General features: G+C 35.9%; 1 protein-coding gene across 2 annotated transcripts in view; it reads left to right on the forward strand.

Moving 5' to 3' along the window:
- The window catches only part of CPPED1 (calcineurin like phosphoesterase domain containing 1), a 50,533-nt gene extending 29,646 nt beyond the window's left edge, over window positions 1-20,887 (forward strand). For both annotated transcript variants that reach the window (XM_049835416.1, XM_049835417.1), the window contains exons 3-4: window positions 3,171-3,593; window positions 19,709-20,887. In XM_049835416.1, the coding sequence (XP_049691373.1) occupies window positions 3,171-3,593; window positions 19,709-19,941 (656 nt within the window). In that variant the 3' untranslated portion in view covers window positions 19,942-20,887. The remainder of the gene's footprint in view (window positions 1-3,170; window positions 3,594-19,708) is intronic.
- The last annotated feature ends 310 nt before the right edge of the window (window positions 20,888-21,197 follow it).

Raw genomic sequence — 21,197 nt, forward strand, 5'->3', positions numbered from 1 at the left:
TGAAGCCAGCTTCAGCAAAAATGCTTTAGAAGTACTTTCTTGAAATCTGCTCTTTCAGTGAGTGAAGGCAGGTTGTCTTTACTCCTTTAAGCAATGCAGGAAAGAATATTGGAAGTGTTTAGGCAAATAATGATATAACATACAACAGAAAGATGTACTGCAACAGAGATATTAACATTGTACCTTTATGCTCCTGTTCACATTGCTCAGTTTTCAAACATGGTAGACTGGGAAGCTGCGGAAAATTGTAGGCAACTACACTAGCAACAGTTCTCACTTTCATGTTTTTCATAAAAACGAACTGCCCTTTATGGGCTGTTAATTTGTGAAGTCGTTTATCTCAGGGCAAGACTGTATTTACAGAACCTAACATAAAGACAGAATATTGTAGCCTGGGATTTAAACACGTCACTGCACATGATGCCAGAATAAACAGAACAGAAATTAATTTCAGTTACATCTACCCTGACACTTCCCAAATGTTTTTTATACATTGCCTCTTGGCATTATATTCTTTTCCTATTCACCTACAACAAACCTCTATCTATGCTAAAGACATACATGTCATCGCATAAAACTTTTCTTCATAAAAATTGGAATAATTAAATATTATAGCTAGCTCTGTGCCTGGTAGAGATTAAAGGTGGTATTTTTTATGCTATGGCAGTGACCACTGTCATTTTCTAGTGGCTTCCTTCTTTTCTTTATCAATTCTGTATCTACGACTTACCTCAGTTGTAAATTTAGAGGGAGGTGCCTTCAGGGGGGGCACTGCATAGTGGTGTGGCTCAATGTAGCACAAATAGTGCATGCTACTGTAGTACAACTCCCACTTAGTGTATATGTCCTAGCCTTTCCTCTCCAGCACTACACCCAAAGAGTACAGAGATATTACTCTGCCTTTTCCCACCTTTATCTCTATGGGTTTCTCTTCTTTTGAAGTGGTTTTGACCTTATACCAAGAAAAGGTCAAGCCAAGATACAATTGTCCTAAAATAAACTTTACTTAGTATGATTTCCTAGACTCTTTGGGCAGAGACCTTGTTTTCGATTTTAAGCGATCTGTTTTCGGCAGTAAAACACTGAATATATCTCTCTGTTGCTATAGAAATAATATTGCATTAAATGAGTGCCCTGCTGTCGACAAATCTAATCTTAAGTGTTAGTCTCTAGAGCTTGAATTTCACCACTGGGAAGAAGTATACATAATTCTACAAATTATTTCTGTAACTTATGCATAAATGTCTTTATACTCCGAAACTGTTAGCTAAATTTCCCAAAGCGATAGCATGGAGATTAACATGGTGTAATGTGTTTACATATATCTTAACAGAGCCTTTCCCCCTTGCCTTTTTCCCGCCCCCCTCCCCCATACATTTTCATATTTATAGCTTCAAATTGCCAACTCTTTGCACAGGAAGGCGGGGAGTGACAGGAAAACTAGCTTTCTCAGCCGTGTTCCTGACCCCATGGACAATAAAATGCGCTAGGTTTATTTAAATTTTTTCTTTTTATTTTTTAAAATCCAGCTCCTCCAAGTAACATGAGATGTGATTTGCCCTGTTTTTTCTAGGATTGGCAATGATATTTTCCGTAACTGGAAGGACGGCCTAAACTGACCACAGTCCTGGTACATTAATAAACGCCACAAACTGATCTGCTGTCCAGTACTTCCTAGACTACACTGGGTATCATATGCCCAGTATTTCTCAAGTTACTCAAAGACTTTTGCTACAGTAACTTTCTACCCTGTACAGCAGTTAAACACAAGAGAGTTGTGGATTTTGACTTTATGCACCGCATATCAAATCTCACATCTGTCTTTACATTTAGACATAATTTAGACATAATATGAATATGTTTTTTCCCCAGTATTTTTCTAAAGCTGTAGAATTCTAGTAGTGGCAATAAGGTCATACTTAAGCCTGTGTCTATAGGGTATGGAAAAGGAATTGAAATCTTCACTAATAATGGTTACTAAGGGTCAGTGTTTGTCAACATATTGATCATAAGTATTTTGAAGAAACATGAAGCAAAAAAATCTCTTCTCTCATAGTTAGATTACAGGAGCCCCTCTAACACATTTCAGTGTATAATACATATGTGTAGTTACAAAAATAGAACACAATTTAAAAACACATGATGATTGATTTGCATAGACCTCTATGCAAATGTATGTTATAAATCTGATTTCAGAGTTTTTGTAAAAATCCTGTTACAACTTCTTGGTTAAAAAATGCAGTTACTATTTGTGAAATTAGCCTGTGTTAGATATATGTTATGTATTGCAGAACAAAATACAATTTATAAATGTTCAATTTAATTCATGAATAATAAACATATCAATGGCCTCTGATTAAACATTACTCTTTAGAAAGCTTAAAAAAAACCCTCTGTCATCATTAGAATAAAATAACTGCTTTTTTAAAAAAATCCTTTCTAAATTTTTTGCAGTGATTGTAAGTTAATCTAGCAATTAGATAAAGCTTCCTAGACAAGGACAAATTTCTGACAACCAGAAGAGTAACTGTCTGGGTGTGCATTTTAATATAAAAACAGAGATGCAGGAAAAACTAACAAAGTACACAATTACCTTTCTTTGTAATTAATGCCATGCTCATTATTAAAACAGACTCATCATATAAACAAGTTGCCACAAGACACTAATTATATTTTTGCTGTTAAAGTAGTTCTTGTAATGAAAAAACCCTCAACCTTAATTCATTTGCACAGCCATAAAATGTAAACCAGAAGTTGACCTGGTTTTTACCCTCGTGTAAAGCTGTTACACCATCCAAGGTTGCTGCACTTTTTTGCCGTGTCATCAGTCTATAGCTGAAAAGAATCGGCCTGCTAAAGCTTTTGGTGCAAATCACTGACCGTTATATCACTTACTGCTATCTCATCTGTTGGTTCCTATCCAGAACCTTGCTTAAGGCAAGTTATTGAAAATGGCTGAGTACTTGATAAGGGAGGGAAAGAAGTGGGAGGAAGGGTTGAGTGGACATACAATAGTAAAGTGAAGATGTATTCTAGATACCTCCATATTATCATGATCACATCTAATATAGAGTATTTTCTTACTACGCATCATTCCATAAACAAAAGCTGATGATGAGAGTAGGAAAATGTAGCATAAACACTAAAATGTGTTTGGTTTTTTTCTATAGGAACTCAATGGAGAAAGGACCAAGAGCAAGATTTGAAGAATGTTCTGAAGAACACTGACCAGGACATCCCATTGGTATTCGTCAGTGGAAATCATGATATCGGCAATACTCCAACAAGAGAAACAATAGATAATTATTGCAAGAACTGGGGAGATGACTATTTCAGCTTTTGGGTTGGAGGTGTTTTCTTTCTTGTGCTGAATTCTCAGTTATACTTTGATTCTTCCAAATGCCCTGAGTTAAAGCAAGCCCAGGATGTGTGGCTCAACGAGCAACTGGCTGTTGCTGAAAAACAGAAATGCAAGCATATAATAGTATTTCAGCACATCCCTCTGTTTCTGAGAAAACCTGATGAAGACCATGATTATTTCAACTTGGAAAAATCAGTTCGTCAAGAGATAATGGAAAAGTTTCATAAAGCAGGTATTTTCTCAGATTTTCCTATTTTTGAATTTTTGTTTCAAATTGTTCATGGCTATGCTGTCAGACAAAATACACTTAAATGGTACTGTTTTCAAGGAATTTTAGATACTGCTTATGAGCCTCATTGTTCCCTGTAGGTCAAAATTGCGAACTGAATCTAATCACCTGTAAAAAGTACCAAACAAAATTTAAAACTTTGAGTGAAAGTGAAAAACTCTTTAAAATAAATAGCAAGGATTCTATTTTGCAAGTACTGTTAGATGTAAGACAACCTGAGTTGTTCCTGCCTACGGAGTGCAAGATCAGGTATTGCCATAGGAGAAAAATACAGAATTTATGTTTTACATAAAACATGGAAACAGAATTCAGAATTACCTTGGAGGTTGTTTTCTCCCACACTGAGCCAATTTTAAACCAAGAGTGTAATGCACTCCAGATTTATTCAGTGTTAAAAAGAGTCTTGCTCTACTAAGATCAATCCTTTGCATATCCATTACTAATAGGGGCCATTTCTGGGATGATGAGCAGGTGGAGCATGTGCTAAACAAGTATATTGTACCAAATCCCTTAGTTTTGTTTGATGATACTTGAATGCCATGGAGACAGTCACAGTATGCAGCTACTCCTCTATGCTGTTCCCATTGTTTCCCGTTAATTGCATTCATGTTCCTGGGGTGTGCTAGTCCCTCAAAATTTCCTGCCAGCCTGCCATCGCTGCATCGGAGTGTCATTTTCTCTGTATCTGTAAGAGACCATGTTATCTGGATTACCGAACAATGCAAATTGTTTATGATATTGTTCCTAATTTACCATATAATTGTTAAGCCTGCACTCATCCAAAAGCAGGCTAATTTTCAAGCTCTGAATTTCCTACTGTTTCTAATCAGTGGGGCTAAAATTCACAGCTATCTGAGGGCTCTCCAGGGGACTGACATATTTGCAGATTCAAGATTTACAAGTGGGGTTTTTTCCCATAAGGAGACGCGCTGAGAATACCTCATAATATCTTTTTTAAATTTTTGTGCTAGTGTTAATATAGTGGGAAGTATTGTGCTATTGGGAAGTTGGGCAGCTAAATGACTGCTTACAAACTGTTGATTAAAAACAGATCCTAGTTCACTGCAGAGCTTGTTAGCAGAAGGACACTGCTATACAGGTGTATCCCAGTAAATAAGCATTAACGTGGAAACCAGAGCAGTTGTGTTCTAGAGTTTTCTGTCATCCAGATGGTTTACTAACATTTGACAACACTCAGTACTGGGAATATAATTCATCAAGAGGTAAAAGAAATTATGCAAAATGTTACCATTGTAACATTTATCATGTTACATTATCATGTTTCTTAGAGGGATATTTCAGACCGATTCTCCTTATGTGCATTCAGAGGCTTAACCAAAAGTTGGGTAGGCTTCAAGTGATGGGGAAAGGAAGAGAGGATGGGAAGCCAGCAATACAAGACAACTCTACGGAAGAAATTCCCAAACTCCTTTCTGTGCCAACATCCTATTTGTACCTTCCCTCCATAATTTCTCATTGTATCCCTCTTTCCCATCCCTAAAAATTCCCACAAAACAGTGTGTTGTTTGGTTTCTTCATGAATACATTAAAACAGTAATCTTTTGCTTGCTGTTTTATACAATAAGTAAATGAGTCAATAGGTAATATTCGCACGCAATCCAATAATCAAACATTTTGCTAATTAAATGAATACAGAGGGCAAGCAGCTCAGTGTAACAGACTGCTGAGAAAAATTAGCTGAATCAAAAGTTCGCTCAGAGTTTCCTTAGTAACGTGTGCATTTTGTTTCCATTTTATTATTCAATTGAAGAATGGTCTTTGTAAGACTACAAAATGTTATAAGTGGATCGCAAACAGGCAGTTATCATGGTAGGACAGATGCACAGATATGCAATGACACCACTTATTTTCTGACTCTCTGCCAAAGAATAATTTATTTCAGCATATCATTATACATGAAATTGGTTTTCCCCCAGTTCACTTCATACATTCTTGGAGGATTAAAACACAGAATATTGTTAATGAAATCCCAATCTACCTGGCATTTGTTTGGGTTTTTCTTAAATTATGACTTGAATTTTAAGAACACTAACCCCTTACAGCACATAAGTTAGAAACTTGGTGTGACTATTTATTCTGGAAAAAGAAAGTAAGTCTGCCTTTTTAATGAGTCCAGCAGGCTGCTGTTATTCTTCCCCCGACCTGGCACCAGTCCTTCCTTCTGCTCTCTTGCCCTCTGATTCAGTGTTCCCAACCACTCCAAAAGTTTATTGTGTAATTATGAAAAATTTCAGTATAATGTGCATGTTTTAGGGGTTGCTATGTTTGGCAATGCAGTGTTGCTACATGGGCATCATATTTCAGTTGTTGATAACCCAGGATCAGACCTGGAACCATCCCAGTTTTCCTGTTTATACTTTTTCTAGAAGTGTCAAACACAGAGCCGTAACTTACCTGCTTAGAAAGAGACAGGAAAGGAAGGACAATCTAGTAATTCAGGTCTTTCCAACAACAAAAAAATTCTTATGGGTATGTGTAGGAAATAATCAGATACTTAAAGTGTGGTGATATTGCACAGGTGCTTTAAAGTGAGGTATGCAACTTCAGAAAATTATTACTTTAAATTCAGAGCCCAGATCTTCTGTAGTTATTCTCTTCTAATCACTTACATGTTACATAATGTTTTTGGTTTAAGTATCCACTCATTACAAACAGAGATAAAAGACTAAGTTGTAGAGGCTACATCTGGCACAAAACACTGAATTACATTTCTCACATTAGAAGTGTCCTTAACAGTTGGGCTAATTAAAGATAAAATCATGTCCTCATGATAAATATTTATAAATTGAAAATCTGGCACTTGTAAATATGTATTACTACTATGCAAAGTTAAACCATACTTGTAAGTTGCATGTCTAAGAAATCCTCCTAACCCGTTTCTTCTTGAAATGCATTATAACAAGTATTGTCCTTGAAGAAGTGACTTCACTGGCAGTGAAAATCAACTCTAGTTGAGAACATAGTTTATAATTTAAGTGAAATACATTTCTGAAAGCCTATTTGTATAACTTCTGAAAGTTTAGCCTCAGTTGTCAAAGCTCTGTCTCCTCTACAAGCAGAAGCTAAGTACAGAAAAAACCTGTGTGCAAGAACTGTGAATGAGCTGACCTGACGTTCTCATCTGTGAGATCTGCTGGAGTCACTCAACTCTGCTGTGTGAAATGCATATTCAGCTTTTAAGAATTTTCTAGTGCTGATATAAATAGGTTTGCTCATAGCTTTGTAGGGAAAATAAAGAAGTAGTAGTGATCTAGCCAAAAATCTGGTCTGTATGTCATGTGTCTTTGATAAACATAAGTAATAAATTAGTTTTTAAATTAAGCAGTTTATGTAATAAAAGACATACTTTTTTCTTACATATCTCATTCCAGTATAGTTTTCTTAGGATGTTAAAGATTTTATTTTTTTTCTATGACCTGAAAAGTATGAGTATTTTTGTGGAGCTATAGACAATCTTCTAAAGACTTTCTGTCACTGACACACTGAAATTACTTACATTACTTAACACGATATAGCAATAAATGTTTCTTAATGGCCCTAATGAACTAAAACATTTAAGTTCATGTCTGAACTTGTTTAAGAGCTCTATTGAATGAAGCCTAAATTAATAGCTGTTTTCTCACCAATAAAGTTGAGAAAAGGCTTTTTCATTCAGAGTGAGATGAAAAGTACAGGTGGTCTATCTAGGTGAGAGATTTTGCATCCGAGAGAGAATCAACTAAATAACAGATATAAAATACAGAAGAAAATTCCCTGCAGTCTCCAGCTTTTTTTAATTAAAAAGTTTTAAGTTCATCTAAATGTCTCCAAAGCAATTTTTCAGATGTGGTTACAAATACTTAATTTGTACATATGGGGAAAAATAACATTATTAAATGGCATATTTTTTCATTATATTTGTGATTGTAGGTGCTGTAACTTCTAACACCTTCACTCATTAAAGAGTGTGATACCTACATTCTCCTCTTAGAAATGTTATGACAAGAGAGTAGTATTAAAGGAAGAAGCAGCTTTCTGAACATCCACAGCTGAGATATATTTGACCACAAAATTAAAGCATGGAGTGCTGGAAGCTGTTGTTTCTAAAATTTACCAGACAACATATGCTATGTTTCATTATTTTCTTTGTTGTGTAATCAAAGTTGACAAGGGAGTAATACTTCCTTCCTCCTGCCATTGAGACCTCGATTTTGGCAAGTGAGTAATCTCAGTGCTTGCTTATGCGTGTCACTTTGTCAGTATCTAAGATAATTTAGTTTTAAATATTCTCAATTCAGTGATTTAGATCAACCTCTTTCAACCCTGAAATTATGTGCTCATGGTACAGGTAGAGTGACCAATTTTGGCATCTTCTACATCACTGTGCAAGAGCAGTGTTTTTTAAGACTTTTCCCCAGGTATGATAATGTAATCTAGCATGTAGTTACATACAGACGTAGACATTTTTTCAGAACTTCAGCAGCAAGTACAAAATACATTTATTTAGTACAGGCTGTAATGACATTTACTTAGATAAATTTGTGAAATCTGTTTTATCCACTGGGCTGTAGTTTTGATTGATAAAAACTTGTTTTTGATACTCAGAACACATGGCAAACTAGGATTGTTTGGGGTTTGTGTTGCGTCTCTGAGAAAGCTTCACTTTCAAAAGGAAAAAAGTAGCAAAACCAGGGAATAAATTCCACTGACAGGTCACAAGAGGCATTCACAAAAATTAACCTGAAGCAGAGAGTGACCTTCTACAGACAGCACCTCTAAAGGCTTATTTAGACCAGCACTCTAATTAGGTGATCTGGAATCAGCCACCCTCTGGCTGTGCCTGTTTTTTCTCCTCTGATTATACAGAAAAACCAACTGAGACCAAGATCCTTGTCTATCTAGCTCTATTCAGTGTTGTCCTATATAAAAATACTTTTGACATAGATATACTTTGCAAAATAATATCTTGTCTCCCACTTACATGGACCCACTGACCACCAGTTGCATCAAGCTCTAGATTCTTTACTCTACAAAGCAAATTTAAGGAAGCTTTTTCCTGCAACTTTGCAGGATCATGTTTGCAAACAACAGTACATAGGATATTTTTATTAAGATTCTTACAGTGCTATGTGCTGCAAATTCTAATTATTAAGTTCTGGTTTATTCATACATACTCCTCTGATGAAGAAGGTAGGGTAACACAGGGCTTCTAAAGGGCTATACAAAATAATTCTATAATGTTGTTACTTAAGGTTGACTGAAGAGGTTATGAAATGCAGGGTGTTGATCCCTGACACCAGTGGGACAGTTTCATTCTACTGGAGCTCTGTTGGTGGGAAATGATTGGGGTTTTTTTGGAGAATAGGATCTGAGAACTGCCTGAGCGCTGAACAGTTCTGTTAACAGTGTTGTGAGTGGTGTTTTCACATCTTTGCTGCTGTAACACCTGCTTGGCAGATGGGGTGTTGTGAGCACTCTCAAACTGCAATGAGATAAAATCAATTCTATTTGACACAAGAGATTTTGTTTACAAAGACTACTAAATATTATCATTCGCTTTGTAGCATTGTGGTCTTGAAAAAATTATGTACACCACAGGCCCAGGGGAGAAAAAAGGTACAGCAAAAAATGTCTATGGTTAATGTGTGTTCTTGTAGGAAAGCTGAAAGAACATAATTTTGGAGTGCAAAATTGTTCTGAGGACATGTATTACTGTTGAACCGACCACGTCGTTCAGCACTTCAGAAAGCAGCTGTATGCTGCAAGTGAAAGGAAGGAAGAAAAGCCAGTTTATGCCAAATACTCCAGGGGAAGTGCTCAAGATCAGTTTATCCATGTGACTTAAATGGTTGTCTTTGTCAGAAATATTGCCTTTTTAAAAATAGGTATCTACACATAAATATCTACACACGTGCCTCTTATAGTAGCATCTCCCTGTGCCTGGATACTACTTATTTCGTTCTCCTGCCAATGAAAACTCTGAAAGGGTACTAGAGTGTTGATAACATTCAGGTTTTTCACTCAATACAATTTCATTTCTTTACAGAGATGCTTCTTGACCTATTTGCTTCCATTTTGGCTCTACTGCTACTGCTCTCTAGCTTCTGCAGTTTTGGGGACAAATACACATACAGGATCAGCTTTTGCTAGTATATCCTCTTTCTTCAGTCCTTGATTGAGCAAGAGGTTTGGCCAGTGAAGCAGTGATTTTTATAAGCATAATTCTGTTTTAAACCTAATTTTATCATTAAACTTGAACAGCTAACATAAAAGCAGAGTAACTAGACCAGAATGACGATCCCTATAGCCCAGTCTCCTGCTTCTCCAACTAGCCAAACCCTTGCGAAGAGCACAAGACAGCAAAGTGCATAATGTTATTTCTTTCAAGTACTCTTCTATCTATCTCCAACAATTTTTCTTTCACGGACTTACTGTATCATATTAATGCTATCAATATAGTGCAATTTAGTGATTCTTTTATAGATTTGTTCAGTTGATTTTTGAAAACTCTCAGCTGTCACAATGGTCTGCGGGAGGGAGTTTTATGTTTCACAACTATGTGAAGAAATGCCTCCTTTTGTTTGCATTGAACTTCACCTGTAATCTGTATTGACAGCCATAAATCTGTAAATGGAATGCAGTGAACTTTGATTCATGTCTGCAGTTCCTGTAAAAAATAGTTCATTAATCAGCACTTAAAGGATGATAATCTAGACCAGAGAAAAATTTCATTGCTCAGTCAGAACCACTTTTTTTTCCCAAAATTCTCTATGGAGTGCATGGGAGGAGAAGCAAGGTCTGTACTGTACCCATTACATATTTATTATGTCATTCATATTGCACTAATTTAGCCTTCTCATTCTCTTACAGTCTCATTTGCTTTTGCTGAGAAAAGCATTTATTTAACTGAAGGCTCAGTCTAAATAAAGCATGCTACTGATTGCCTATGCTGATTATTCCAGGCATTCTCTTCCTAATTTGGAAAATCTGCTTGCTTTTCTTTGGTTTATTTTTATATTGGTAATTTTCTTCCTATATTTTTACACTCTCCGTAGCGCTGGGTTGAGCAGTTTGATTTCCAACTGCGGCTAGGCCAGTCGCATTTTGGACACAGCAAACCTGCCTCAAAATGGCTTTTGTACATTAGGAACTAGAGTTGGAAAACAGCTTCTTCTGAATTCAGGGTTTTTTGGAAGCAAGCCATGGAAGTGAGTGTAATTATAGAAATCAGAGTTAGACATCCCTGGAATTTAAACTAGTTCAAGTCTGAATTCCAGCCCAGTATCATCCGATTGTGTGAGAAAAATTGATTTCTAGGTGCATATTTCTTTATGAAATTATTTTTAATATTTCAAGGTAAATATGGGTGCATTATTTTCCATCTTGTTTTAACCTATTTGCATTTCTGTAATCATTGCAACTAGATTTTCTTTGAGATTGGGGCTCAGTCTGTGTTTCTAGTCTGTATTTCTTGAATTACACTAGCAAACATCAAATTTTTCAAGAAGTTAGGAAAACAGATGTATTTCACAAAATCTTACTGTTGCATTGTTATGGAATACACCTGTTACCTGTTTAATAAAGCAAAAAGATGACTTAGCTAGCATTTCACATTTAAAATAGAGACATTTTATGACTTAACCACTCCTTAAACAGAAAGGCTTGTCAAAACACTGATTAAAGAAGACGTGGTTGTCTGTTGGTCCACATAGAGAAGGCAGGCCGTAGCCCCCTTTCTTTCCTGCCCCAAATGAAGTTGAAAACATGCCCAATCTTCCATGTGCTTTCATTTTTCTATGCTACAGAACACAACAGCAGTAGAGTACCAAGTAAGGGAGAAGAGACTAGGAATTATGGGACTGCAACTGCACAATAAGCTAAGACTGGAATGTAATCACTCTCAGGGGAATTATCCGTGAGACACAGCTAAATGCCTTTGTTCTCTTACAGTGCAATTATGTCAAAATCATGCTGACCCTTCTCCTTGGTGCCGCAGAACTGTTGTTTAGAAGGGTTTCTCAGTCAAACTAGAATTTTGGGGAAGAAGATGCTGTACTTATAAAATTCTGTAAAATAACCTTACCTCCTGCTAACAGACAAACTGCCTTCTGCATGATATTCAGTATGTAGTTTCTTTTCATGTAATGAACTATTTTCTCATCTGATTCTTGTCAGAAATAAAATCAGCAGCATGCTAACAACACTGGGGTAACTAAAGGTTTTTTTCAAAATTTTTTCAGTATCACCAGGCCTGAAAGAAGTGGTGAATATTTCATATAGGACTCAGTTTCTTTCAGAACATTATTCTACTTTGGGTTGTTCGGGAACTCAGAAGGGCTGTAAGATGGTCATCATTACAAATGATGTCTCTTAAATCAGAGCTCCTGTGGTCAGCAAGGATGTAATGGTTGTATACATGGCAGTTGCTCCAGAGCCTGACTGGCCTGGTCATCCCTTTCTGTACCAACCTTTTCCATGATGCATCCAAAGCAAATCTCAGATACTTGTTTAGATCTCTTTCCATATTAGGCCAGTGAGTCAGTTTAACAGTACAAAATACACCATCTCTGTAAGAAAAGCCCTTTTTAATACAGTGTGCTGTTTTGGTTCACAAAGCTTGAAGAGACAACCAAGAGAAAAAGGGAAATGCCGGTAAAAATTGTCCATCTTACCAGAGCTGTTAAACTGAGAAAGATGCAAATCAACAAGAGCTTGGTGAAGGTCTTGTGATGACTACTTACTGGTGAGCTGGCTTTAGAAAGCAGATACTGGAAGTAAGGGGAGGGGGGGAAAAGTCCTCAGAGGTGTTTTTGAAGTTTCTGTTGAGAAATGTCTGCAATAGAAACCATGAGCTGTGTTCATATCAGTTTTTTTACTTGAAAACGGGTATCCAAATTAAAATATTAATTTTTTTGAAATTTTTTAAGGAAGTGAGTTGTTTAAAGATCCTGCTTATGAATGAACATACAGATAGCATCAAAGGTAGCATACTGAATTACATGAGCTATTAATTACCCTTCTCAGCACTTACCTCTTGCCTTACCAAAGCCACTGTGTAGCCTTACAGGCTGAAGTGACATAATGTAGTGTGTGAATTAGCATAAAAACAAGGATTTATTAACTTGTTTCATGGTCAAGCTAATGAAGAGTGTAAGGCTTATGAACTTGCATATTAAATCTCCTCAGATGACTCTTGAACAATCCATGATTTGGTTGTTATGTCATGAATTATTTATGCTAAATAGGCTGCTTTGGGCTCACAGAATTTGTACCAAAATAGATATTTTGTTCTTTAGTAGGAATGCATTGTTCTACAGGGGAAAAGAGTTATGATCAGATCTTTGGAAACAATAAATCTTTTTGTCTTTTGGATTCAGCTTTGTCAGATCAGAACTAAAAAGGACTTTTTGTGATTGATCAGAAAATTATGGCAAATTGCATGGCAGGAGGACGTCTTTGGTTTACTAAAATCAGAATAATTTCCTGTATTTAAATCTTTTTTTTACAAATACACTGATTTTTTTTTTGCAGATTGATTGATTCTGAAAACTCATGTTTGGTGTGCAGGCATGAAGCTTGTTGGTTTTAGGCTTTTTCATGATCCAAGCATAGTTTTAGAACAGACAGAGCAAGACCTGGTGTCCAACACTGGATGGTGCCCAGCCTGAGTATCTGGCTTCCAGTCCTGTTCTGATCAAAAATGAATTTGGCAGTTCAGGCCTTTTTTCCCTAGCAGATACTCCCTAACTGTTGTATTGTTACACAGTCTGACATCAGACAATGATGATCACAGAGACAGTGTATGTGGTTTGTTTTGCAGGGTTTTTTTTTACAGTATTTGCACAGTTTTTTCTTTATTCTGATTTTAATCCCTTTTTTTCTTTTAATGAATAATCCATTAGGTATGAATAGTGTCTTGCAGTAATGGATCCTGCTTTTTTTGGTTAATGGATACTGTGAAACCTCCAGTCACATTTAAATTCAAATAACTATGTATTTAATAAAAAATGAAATAATGAATGCTTGTGAAGGTGCCATCCTTTGGACATTTATTTACACCGTAGTTTTTTAGTATTTCATACAGCTTTTATATCAAAGCTTTTCCCAACTGCTATTTCAGAAACCAGGGATTAGAAAAAAATCACTGCTCTACCTTTTTTTTTTTTTTTTTTTTTGGTAGTGGAAAGGGACTGTGCCTTTTTCCGTATAGCTGGATGCATTTGACTGACCTGAGGATACTTTAAAGCAGGCTATAAAATGAGACCTGTTCTTTCCTCACAGAGTTTAGGAAAAAAAATGGGGGTGGGGAGGGGTTGCTTGCAACTTGACAGTATTACTTCAGAAAAACATCTGAAATGAATAAATTACATTTGAGTGCATACATCTCTAAGATTCTTTTTATACTTAAGATCAAAAGCAAGAGCAAAGTAAATTGCCTGCTTGTCATCTTAGTATTATTACATTGACTGGTTCAGATTTCCTTCTTATGCTAACTAACAAAAGTGAGTGGAATACAGTTGAGTGAACAAAAAAGTGCTATTGAAGAAAAAACAACATCAGTGAGACTTCTATTAATACACAGCAGTGACCTGTTTGTTTCTTTGTTCAAGATGTGACGTACTGTAACACAACAATAACAAGAATTAATACTAGCATGGGAAGTAGAGTACCTGAAAACTGAAGTCTGGGTAAAATTTTCACTGGGAGGTATCTAAAGCAGACGCTAAATTCTAGCAGAGGCTGATGCTGAGCAGCTAGATCCACAAGGGTGTTTCAGCACTGAACACCCGTCTAGTGCAATTAGGATCCAAATGACATACATATGCTAAAAGGGGAAATTTGGATGAACAGTACCCATAAACACCAGCTTGTTTAGGCAGAATCTGCTTCCCATAGCCAACAGGAGATAAAAGAGGTTTTAAATCACATCCTCTCTGGTGTCGGGCACCATATTTGCACTGCTTACAAACCACTCTTACTTCAGTTCCATAACAAAATAATTTCTTGAGTAGGCAGTTAGCAGATGTTAAATGTAATTCTGGTGAAGTTGCAGTATTTGCCTAAGAAGAAAAAAAGCTGCATGATTTGTGGGCCAAACTTTTTACCTGGTGTCTGTCTGCTGTTTGTCAAAATCTTCCATTGAATTCTCAGACAAGGGGAGATTTTTGTTTTTTCTTATAGCATAACTAAAGCTGCTTTATTACTTTTGTATCCTCTGTCCTTCTAATTACACTGAAACTGTATGTCAGGTTTGATTTACATATATGATGACACAAAGTCTTGGCTTCTGTTCCTCTTTTAATTCCAAATGTTAAATTCTCTGGGTGGTAGGACAATGCTACTTCAGGGACACGGATGCTTCCAGTAAAAGAGGGCACTTATTTCCCATACTAAAGATGTGTCACATGAGTTTACACTTCACTATGCTTGTATGATTGTTACTTTTTCCTAACTTTTTCATAGACTATAGTAGTTCTGCTTACCTGCAGAAAAAGTGGGAAATATTGAAAAGAACTTGTTACTGTAGTAGCAACTGTCACTTTTTGGAAGCTGGTAAGGGTATTTTACAGATCTAGCTGTTGCAGTAATCAAGCAGACCAAATGTTAGATTCCTAAATGTTCAGTCCTTGATCTTTCATTTTGCTGCTGCTTACCTCTGCAGGGAAGACACAGTGAGGTTCATGCTAGATGTGTGCCTGAGAGTGGAATCTAGAACGTTGCTGTAGACCATCGGTTGTTTGTTAACCGCTTGAAGGACAGGAAAGTGCTACATATGTGAATCCATTACAGGCAGCTCTAAGCTAAAAGCAAATTGGTAACATTAAGCTTAGTTTGTCTTATGTCCTCCCCAAGAATGCTTTAACTCAGGGGCTCCAGTAAGCAGCCTTGTCTACTCAGCATCCTCTCCTAGCCCATCAGAGTTTGCTCTTTTAAGAACAAAGCAAGATGTGTCCCACTTTAACAAGTAGGATGTCATATGTAAAGGTCCCACAATGTCCAGTTTTGTCCTCTGTATTAGGAAGCAAGAGAAGAGAATGCCCAGCCATGCCATAAGCAGCTCTAGATGGGCATGTTCTGTCTGTCACTGCTGAATTGGGGGGCGGAGGAGGCAAGTGCAGCCTCATGGTTTGGATAGGTGTGCATATAATGAGAGAGAAAGAAACACTTAGTTCTGCTGCTTGAATTGCCTAAGTATGTTACGTTAGACAGTCACTATAATAAGCTGCCGCATGGTAGGAGTTGAGAAATGACTGCTCACTCTCAAACTGACTATAGCATCAGTTGTAAAACATCTTTATATTATGATTTTAAGGACCCAAATAATATCTAGAAAGTACAGAATCTCTGCAAAGAGCCCATTATGTCACAGGGCTTTTATATTCCACCATTGCCTTTTGAAGTATTCTGACTGGGTTTCTCCCAAACTTTACAAAAAAAAAAAAAAAAAAGGCAACAAACTATTGCTGAGTCAGAGCAAGCTCTCATTAGAGTTATTATGCTGACTTACTTACAAGTGTAACTCATACAGATAGATGAGCAAGTTACACTGAGCAAAGAGAATTAGTACTGATAAACTAAAATAGGATAGCAGACAAGTTCTATCATACAATGACCATATACCACTATTCAATGTAAAGGTAAATTCATTCTCTGTTTTCTACCTTGAGTCATTTGCTATTTGAGAAGGGTTTGGATTTTGAAATATGAAAGCCCATGTAGCTTATACCAGGCATACAGCAGAATAATTTATATTTTGCCTTCCAAGCTGCTTAATTTTTAAGTATAATTTGAGCCTAGTTTATCTATTTTATATCAGTCTTTAAATCACTTCCACAAAAGCAGAAGACTGATGTAGCCAACTGTCTTAGGACAGGTTCACCTACTTCCCTTTTCATTTAATCACTGTGGAAGAGGTGTAATCTACTGCAGGAGAAAGGGTGGAAGGTTTTGGTGGCTAGACAAATAAGGATTTCCTTGTGAAGTTATAGTGTGTTCCTAATAACAGCTCTCTGCCTTTAAATTGCCTCTACTCTTTTCTAGAATTTCTCCTGTCTGAAGGCAAACTCAGTTGTTGCTAGCTTTTTTTAAATGTCATTTAAGGTTATAGTATCTCACAAATTACCCATTCTCTGGCCTACCACTTGAACTGGACTAAGCATGTGTTACCTTTTGTGTTAAGCATGGAATGGCAGATTTCTGGAATATATGAAAAATAACAAATGAAGTTTGGTGCTGTCATCACAGTGACTATCCCTGTGTATTTTTATAGGCTTGCTCACTATTCTGTAAGGATAAAAGCAATGGTTGGAAAGGTAATTATCAGTGCTGCTTCTTTAAGGATAGCTTTTAGCCTGGGATGGTGAGCAAGACCTTCACTGTGTGCTGAGGAAAGGAGTGCCATCAGGGAGCACATCACACCTGGCACTTGTCCCCTGTGTGCTAAGCTTCACTCTTCTCTGATGTCCTTTTCAGGAACAGGCATATGTTTATATTTTACAATATAAACATAAATTATATTCAGCAAGGTACAGCATCTATAGAATAGTGCCAGCAAAATATTTTTCTATTATAACACAGCAGTTTTTTAGCCAACATAGCAAACTAATAGGAAAGATTCAGTTTTATAAAGTAGCCAGTTATTTTGATAACCTGCTGGCTATCTAGTCATAGTTGTCAGGGAATCCTTTGTGGGTTTTTTTGAGTCACTCAGTATTAAAATTAACTTAATGTATTTTCAGATGCTTTATGTAGAACCATTAAAGTGTCATTATGATTAAGGAGCACACAACCTATTGTATTTCAGTAGAGAAATTACACCTAAATCCTTTAGGTGCCTTTGAAAATTTTTAAATTATTAATGGTATCATAAATCAACACCAAATCTAAACACTTTCTGTAACAAAATATAAAATTAATTTACATGTTTCACACTTGAGGATAAACAACAAAATTCCCAATATTTTCGGCCGTCTGGTCCAGTATTTTTTCTGTTTCACTACAGTATAAAACAGCATAAGATACAGCTTCAGGAAGCTGTAATAATCTGAAATCCAAGAATCTTAGACTAAGCATGCCAAAAATTAATCCCAAAACCTGTTTGTAAAATTAGCTCTTTATACTAACTCCACATTTTCATTCAAAATAAAATATGCACCACCTTAAATTAGCAAGAAAGCCGATGAATAATTTTTTTGCCAAACTACGAATGCTCTTAACAATGATGCTCAGCTGTATCTATCAACAGTGCATAGAATGGCTAAATGGTGAAGGATGCTGGTATAACCTGGAAATGAAATACTTGTCTATGATAGCATGTTCTCTCTTAGGAATAAGCTTGGTTCTCCACTCTGTTGTTAATGGTTTTGCAAAGTTTGACAGGAAAGATAAGCACCAAAATGGCTTTTTCTTTCCTTTTTTGACTCGTGACACTAAACAAGGTTTCATTATTTTGTAGTAATAAAAACATTTGATTAAAATCTATAAAACATCAAATGGAAAGGGGACAATCTTTGGTAGCATGAATTTGACCTGTAAAGACAATCAGAAAGGCCATTCAGAGTAGTGAATACAGCTTCTACCAATTTGTTTATGTTTGCAAGGCAGAAGAAACAAAAAGTAGAAATTACTGGTTTGGAGGTGAGGATGACACAATTTCATTTAATTTGAAATTGTTTCAAAATTTCTTTAAAAATCCCATAGTTGCTGAGGAGCATGGCAGGAAAGCAGACCTGGCATATGGATCATCTTTAGAAGTGGTCAAAATCAGATATAATTTGCAAACTTACTTATTTTTTTGTTAAACTACATATTCTGACAGAAGGAGAAGAACGGTTGGACTTCTTTAAACATTTGTTTGGCTAATCAGTTGGACAATGATTCAGCCAAGGATTTTGAAGTACATTATAAAGTCTTAAATATGAAGTATATTTGTCCTCTTCACCTGCTGCTGCTTGTCATTTAACTTTTCTTCTACTCCTGAGCAAGCTTGGATGATACTTGCATGTGACCCAGAAATTTTCGGTATAGCATATTGTTGTTTCTTGCAACAGATCAAATGTATTTCTTTCTTTTCAAGTTTATAATCAAGTTATTTTTTTTACCCCAATACAGTCCAAAATATAAATAGTCTATTTCAAAAAAAGAAACAGAACAGCCTTAAGTCATTAAAAATACAGAGGAAATCACAATAAACCTGCCTTGTTTCTACCCCATACTAGGTAAATGTTATTTCATGTCATTACCAAGCCTGACTCCTCTTGCAGGTTGTCAAACTTTCATTTTTTGGCTGCTCTCATCTTTCTTCCCTTTTTATTATAACTCACAACCTCTTCTGCTTATTAAGTTTCTTTGATGTACCTGGCTCTATTCCATCTGTGATAAACCCCCCACTGTCTTTGAGAAAAGATTACAAGTTATTGTCTCATTTATGTTTAGTTTTCTTGCCTTTTTTTTTTCTTTTTTTTTTTTTTAAGGTGACTGCCCATGAGTAAACAGGTTTAAGCTCTCCTTAGTGAATTTTCTGCATGTTAATTGACAAGAACAGCTTCACAATCCTTGGCTTTCAACTCATGATTCAGTAGCATCATTCTTTAGGCAGTTATCTATTACTGAAATTTGTTTCTAATTTTAATGAGTTTCCTCTAGAGTGTTCCTTCTTTCTAGCCAAAGGACTAGCAAGATGACAAACACACCTTGCAGTAAGCATAAAGAAGTCAGAGTCCAGTAACCCTAAACAGAGCTAGTGGGGCAGAATAAAGTTTTTTCTAATTATTTATTACTATTAGAATTATTTCTTGCTGTGTACTAATTATTTGTTAAAAATGCAAGTTCAGTTAAATGGTTTACTTTTGATTTTATGCTTTATGAACCATTAAAGAATGAAGGTAAGCATGACACCTGTAGCTGTACTTGCTATAGAACTTTCTCTACAACTCCAGCAGCTGTTTAAGCCTCAGCATATAACTTAAGCAATATCTTTTACTGTAAACACATTTTATACATAAACTGCAACTGCTAACTAAATACATACTCTTTTTTTTTTTTTTTTTTTTAAACAGGTATTAAAGCTGTATTTTCTGGACATTATCATAGGAATGCTGGAGGGTCCTACAGAGGACTGGAAGTGGTGGTTTCATCAGCTATAGGATGTCAGCTGGGAGAAGATACACATGGGCTTCGGGTGGTTGTTGTCACAGATGAAAAGATTGTTCATAGATACTACAGTTTAAATGAACTGAGCAGCCAAGGCATAGAGAAAGAGCTGCTAGATTTGCTTGCTAAGCAAAATTAGGCTATGTCAAATGATGTGATTTTTTTCTCCACATTAGACAAATAGGAACAGTTTCAAACAGTTTCCCCAAGCTGAAGATACAGATTTCTGATTGTGCACCATGGCCCAGAACAGCTCTCAATTTGTTATCATCCTAAATAACAAGAAAGTTGTTGACATGTTTCTCTCTTGAAAATGAGACCTATGTGGAATATGGAAGAATAGCAGAATTCATATGGTAATATGTCATTGAAAAGAACAGTTCTGAGAATTTTTACTTTGCTCCTAGATACAACTTAGTAGAAAGTGTATTAAAAAGTGAGAGTTGTAGCTTCTAGATAACCCTTTAACTCAAGTCTATTTTAGTTATATATTTTGAGAGGGTATTTTAAAATCAAGAAATTTAGTATTTTCTACTACACTCTGGAAAATATAAATGGGACTCTTTTTACTCTACAAAAACAATCTCAAAAAGTCTGAAATCAACAGATTTCCACTGACTTTTAGCAGCCTTTGGATCAGATCTTGTTACCTAGAGATTGTATTTTCTCCCATTTCCCATACTTTATTTTCTTAGCTCTTCAGAGCCAGCAGCAATATGAAAGCAAAGACATTCTGTTTTGCATTCACACCTTGGGTTTCTGTTACATCCTAGTTTTATATAAAGAAAAGTCTATAAATGAAGCTAATATAGAGGCCACTGACAGAAACTAAACATGGAATGACTATTTTCCTTTTGAAATTTAACTAATATTCAATTAGCATATATTCTTGCTATAGCTTCAGAAGTTGGAATAATTGCATGGGGAGAATATTCTGCACAGAATACTGTTATCAGAAGTCACTTTGTTGATTCCTACGCAAGGGGAGAGCTTTGATTTCCAAATGCAATTTAAGAATGCCTTACTGTAATATTATACAATATTGAATGTTGAAAACCCTAAAAAGTATCTTTTCTTCACTGGAATAAGTCTTTAAAAATAAATTATATAAAAAGAAATTTACGTGCTGCAATCCATCTTGTCTTTTTAGCAAGTGTATCTGACTTGTTTACTGTTAAATACAAAGAAAAGTCTTAATGTAATTAACATATAGCTGCTTTCATTTTTCTTAGTTGAACACATTATAATCCATGCCACAGGTTATCTAGAAATAGATGTAGCACAGCTTTAGCACCTGAAGAGGGAAGAATACAAAAAATACTGGCTGAGGAAGTAATGCAATCTATCTGTTTTTATATATACTCACATACAACATCATTCCCTAGAAGATATTAC

This window comes from Accipiter gentilis, chromosome 33 (assembly GCF_929443795.1).
Source record: "Accipiter gentilis chromosome 33, bAccGen1.1, whole genome shotgun sequence".
NCBI lineage: Eukaryota > Metazoa > Chordata > Aves > Accipitriformes > Accipitridae > Astur > Astur gentilis.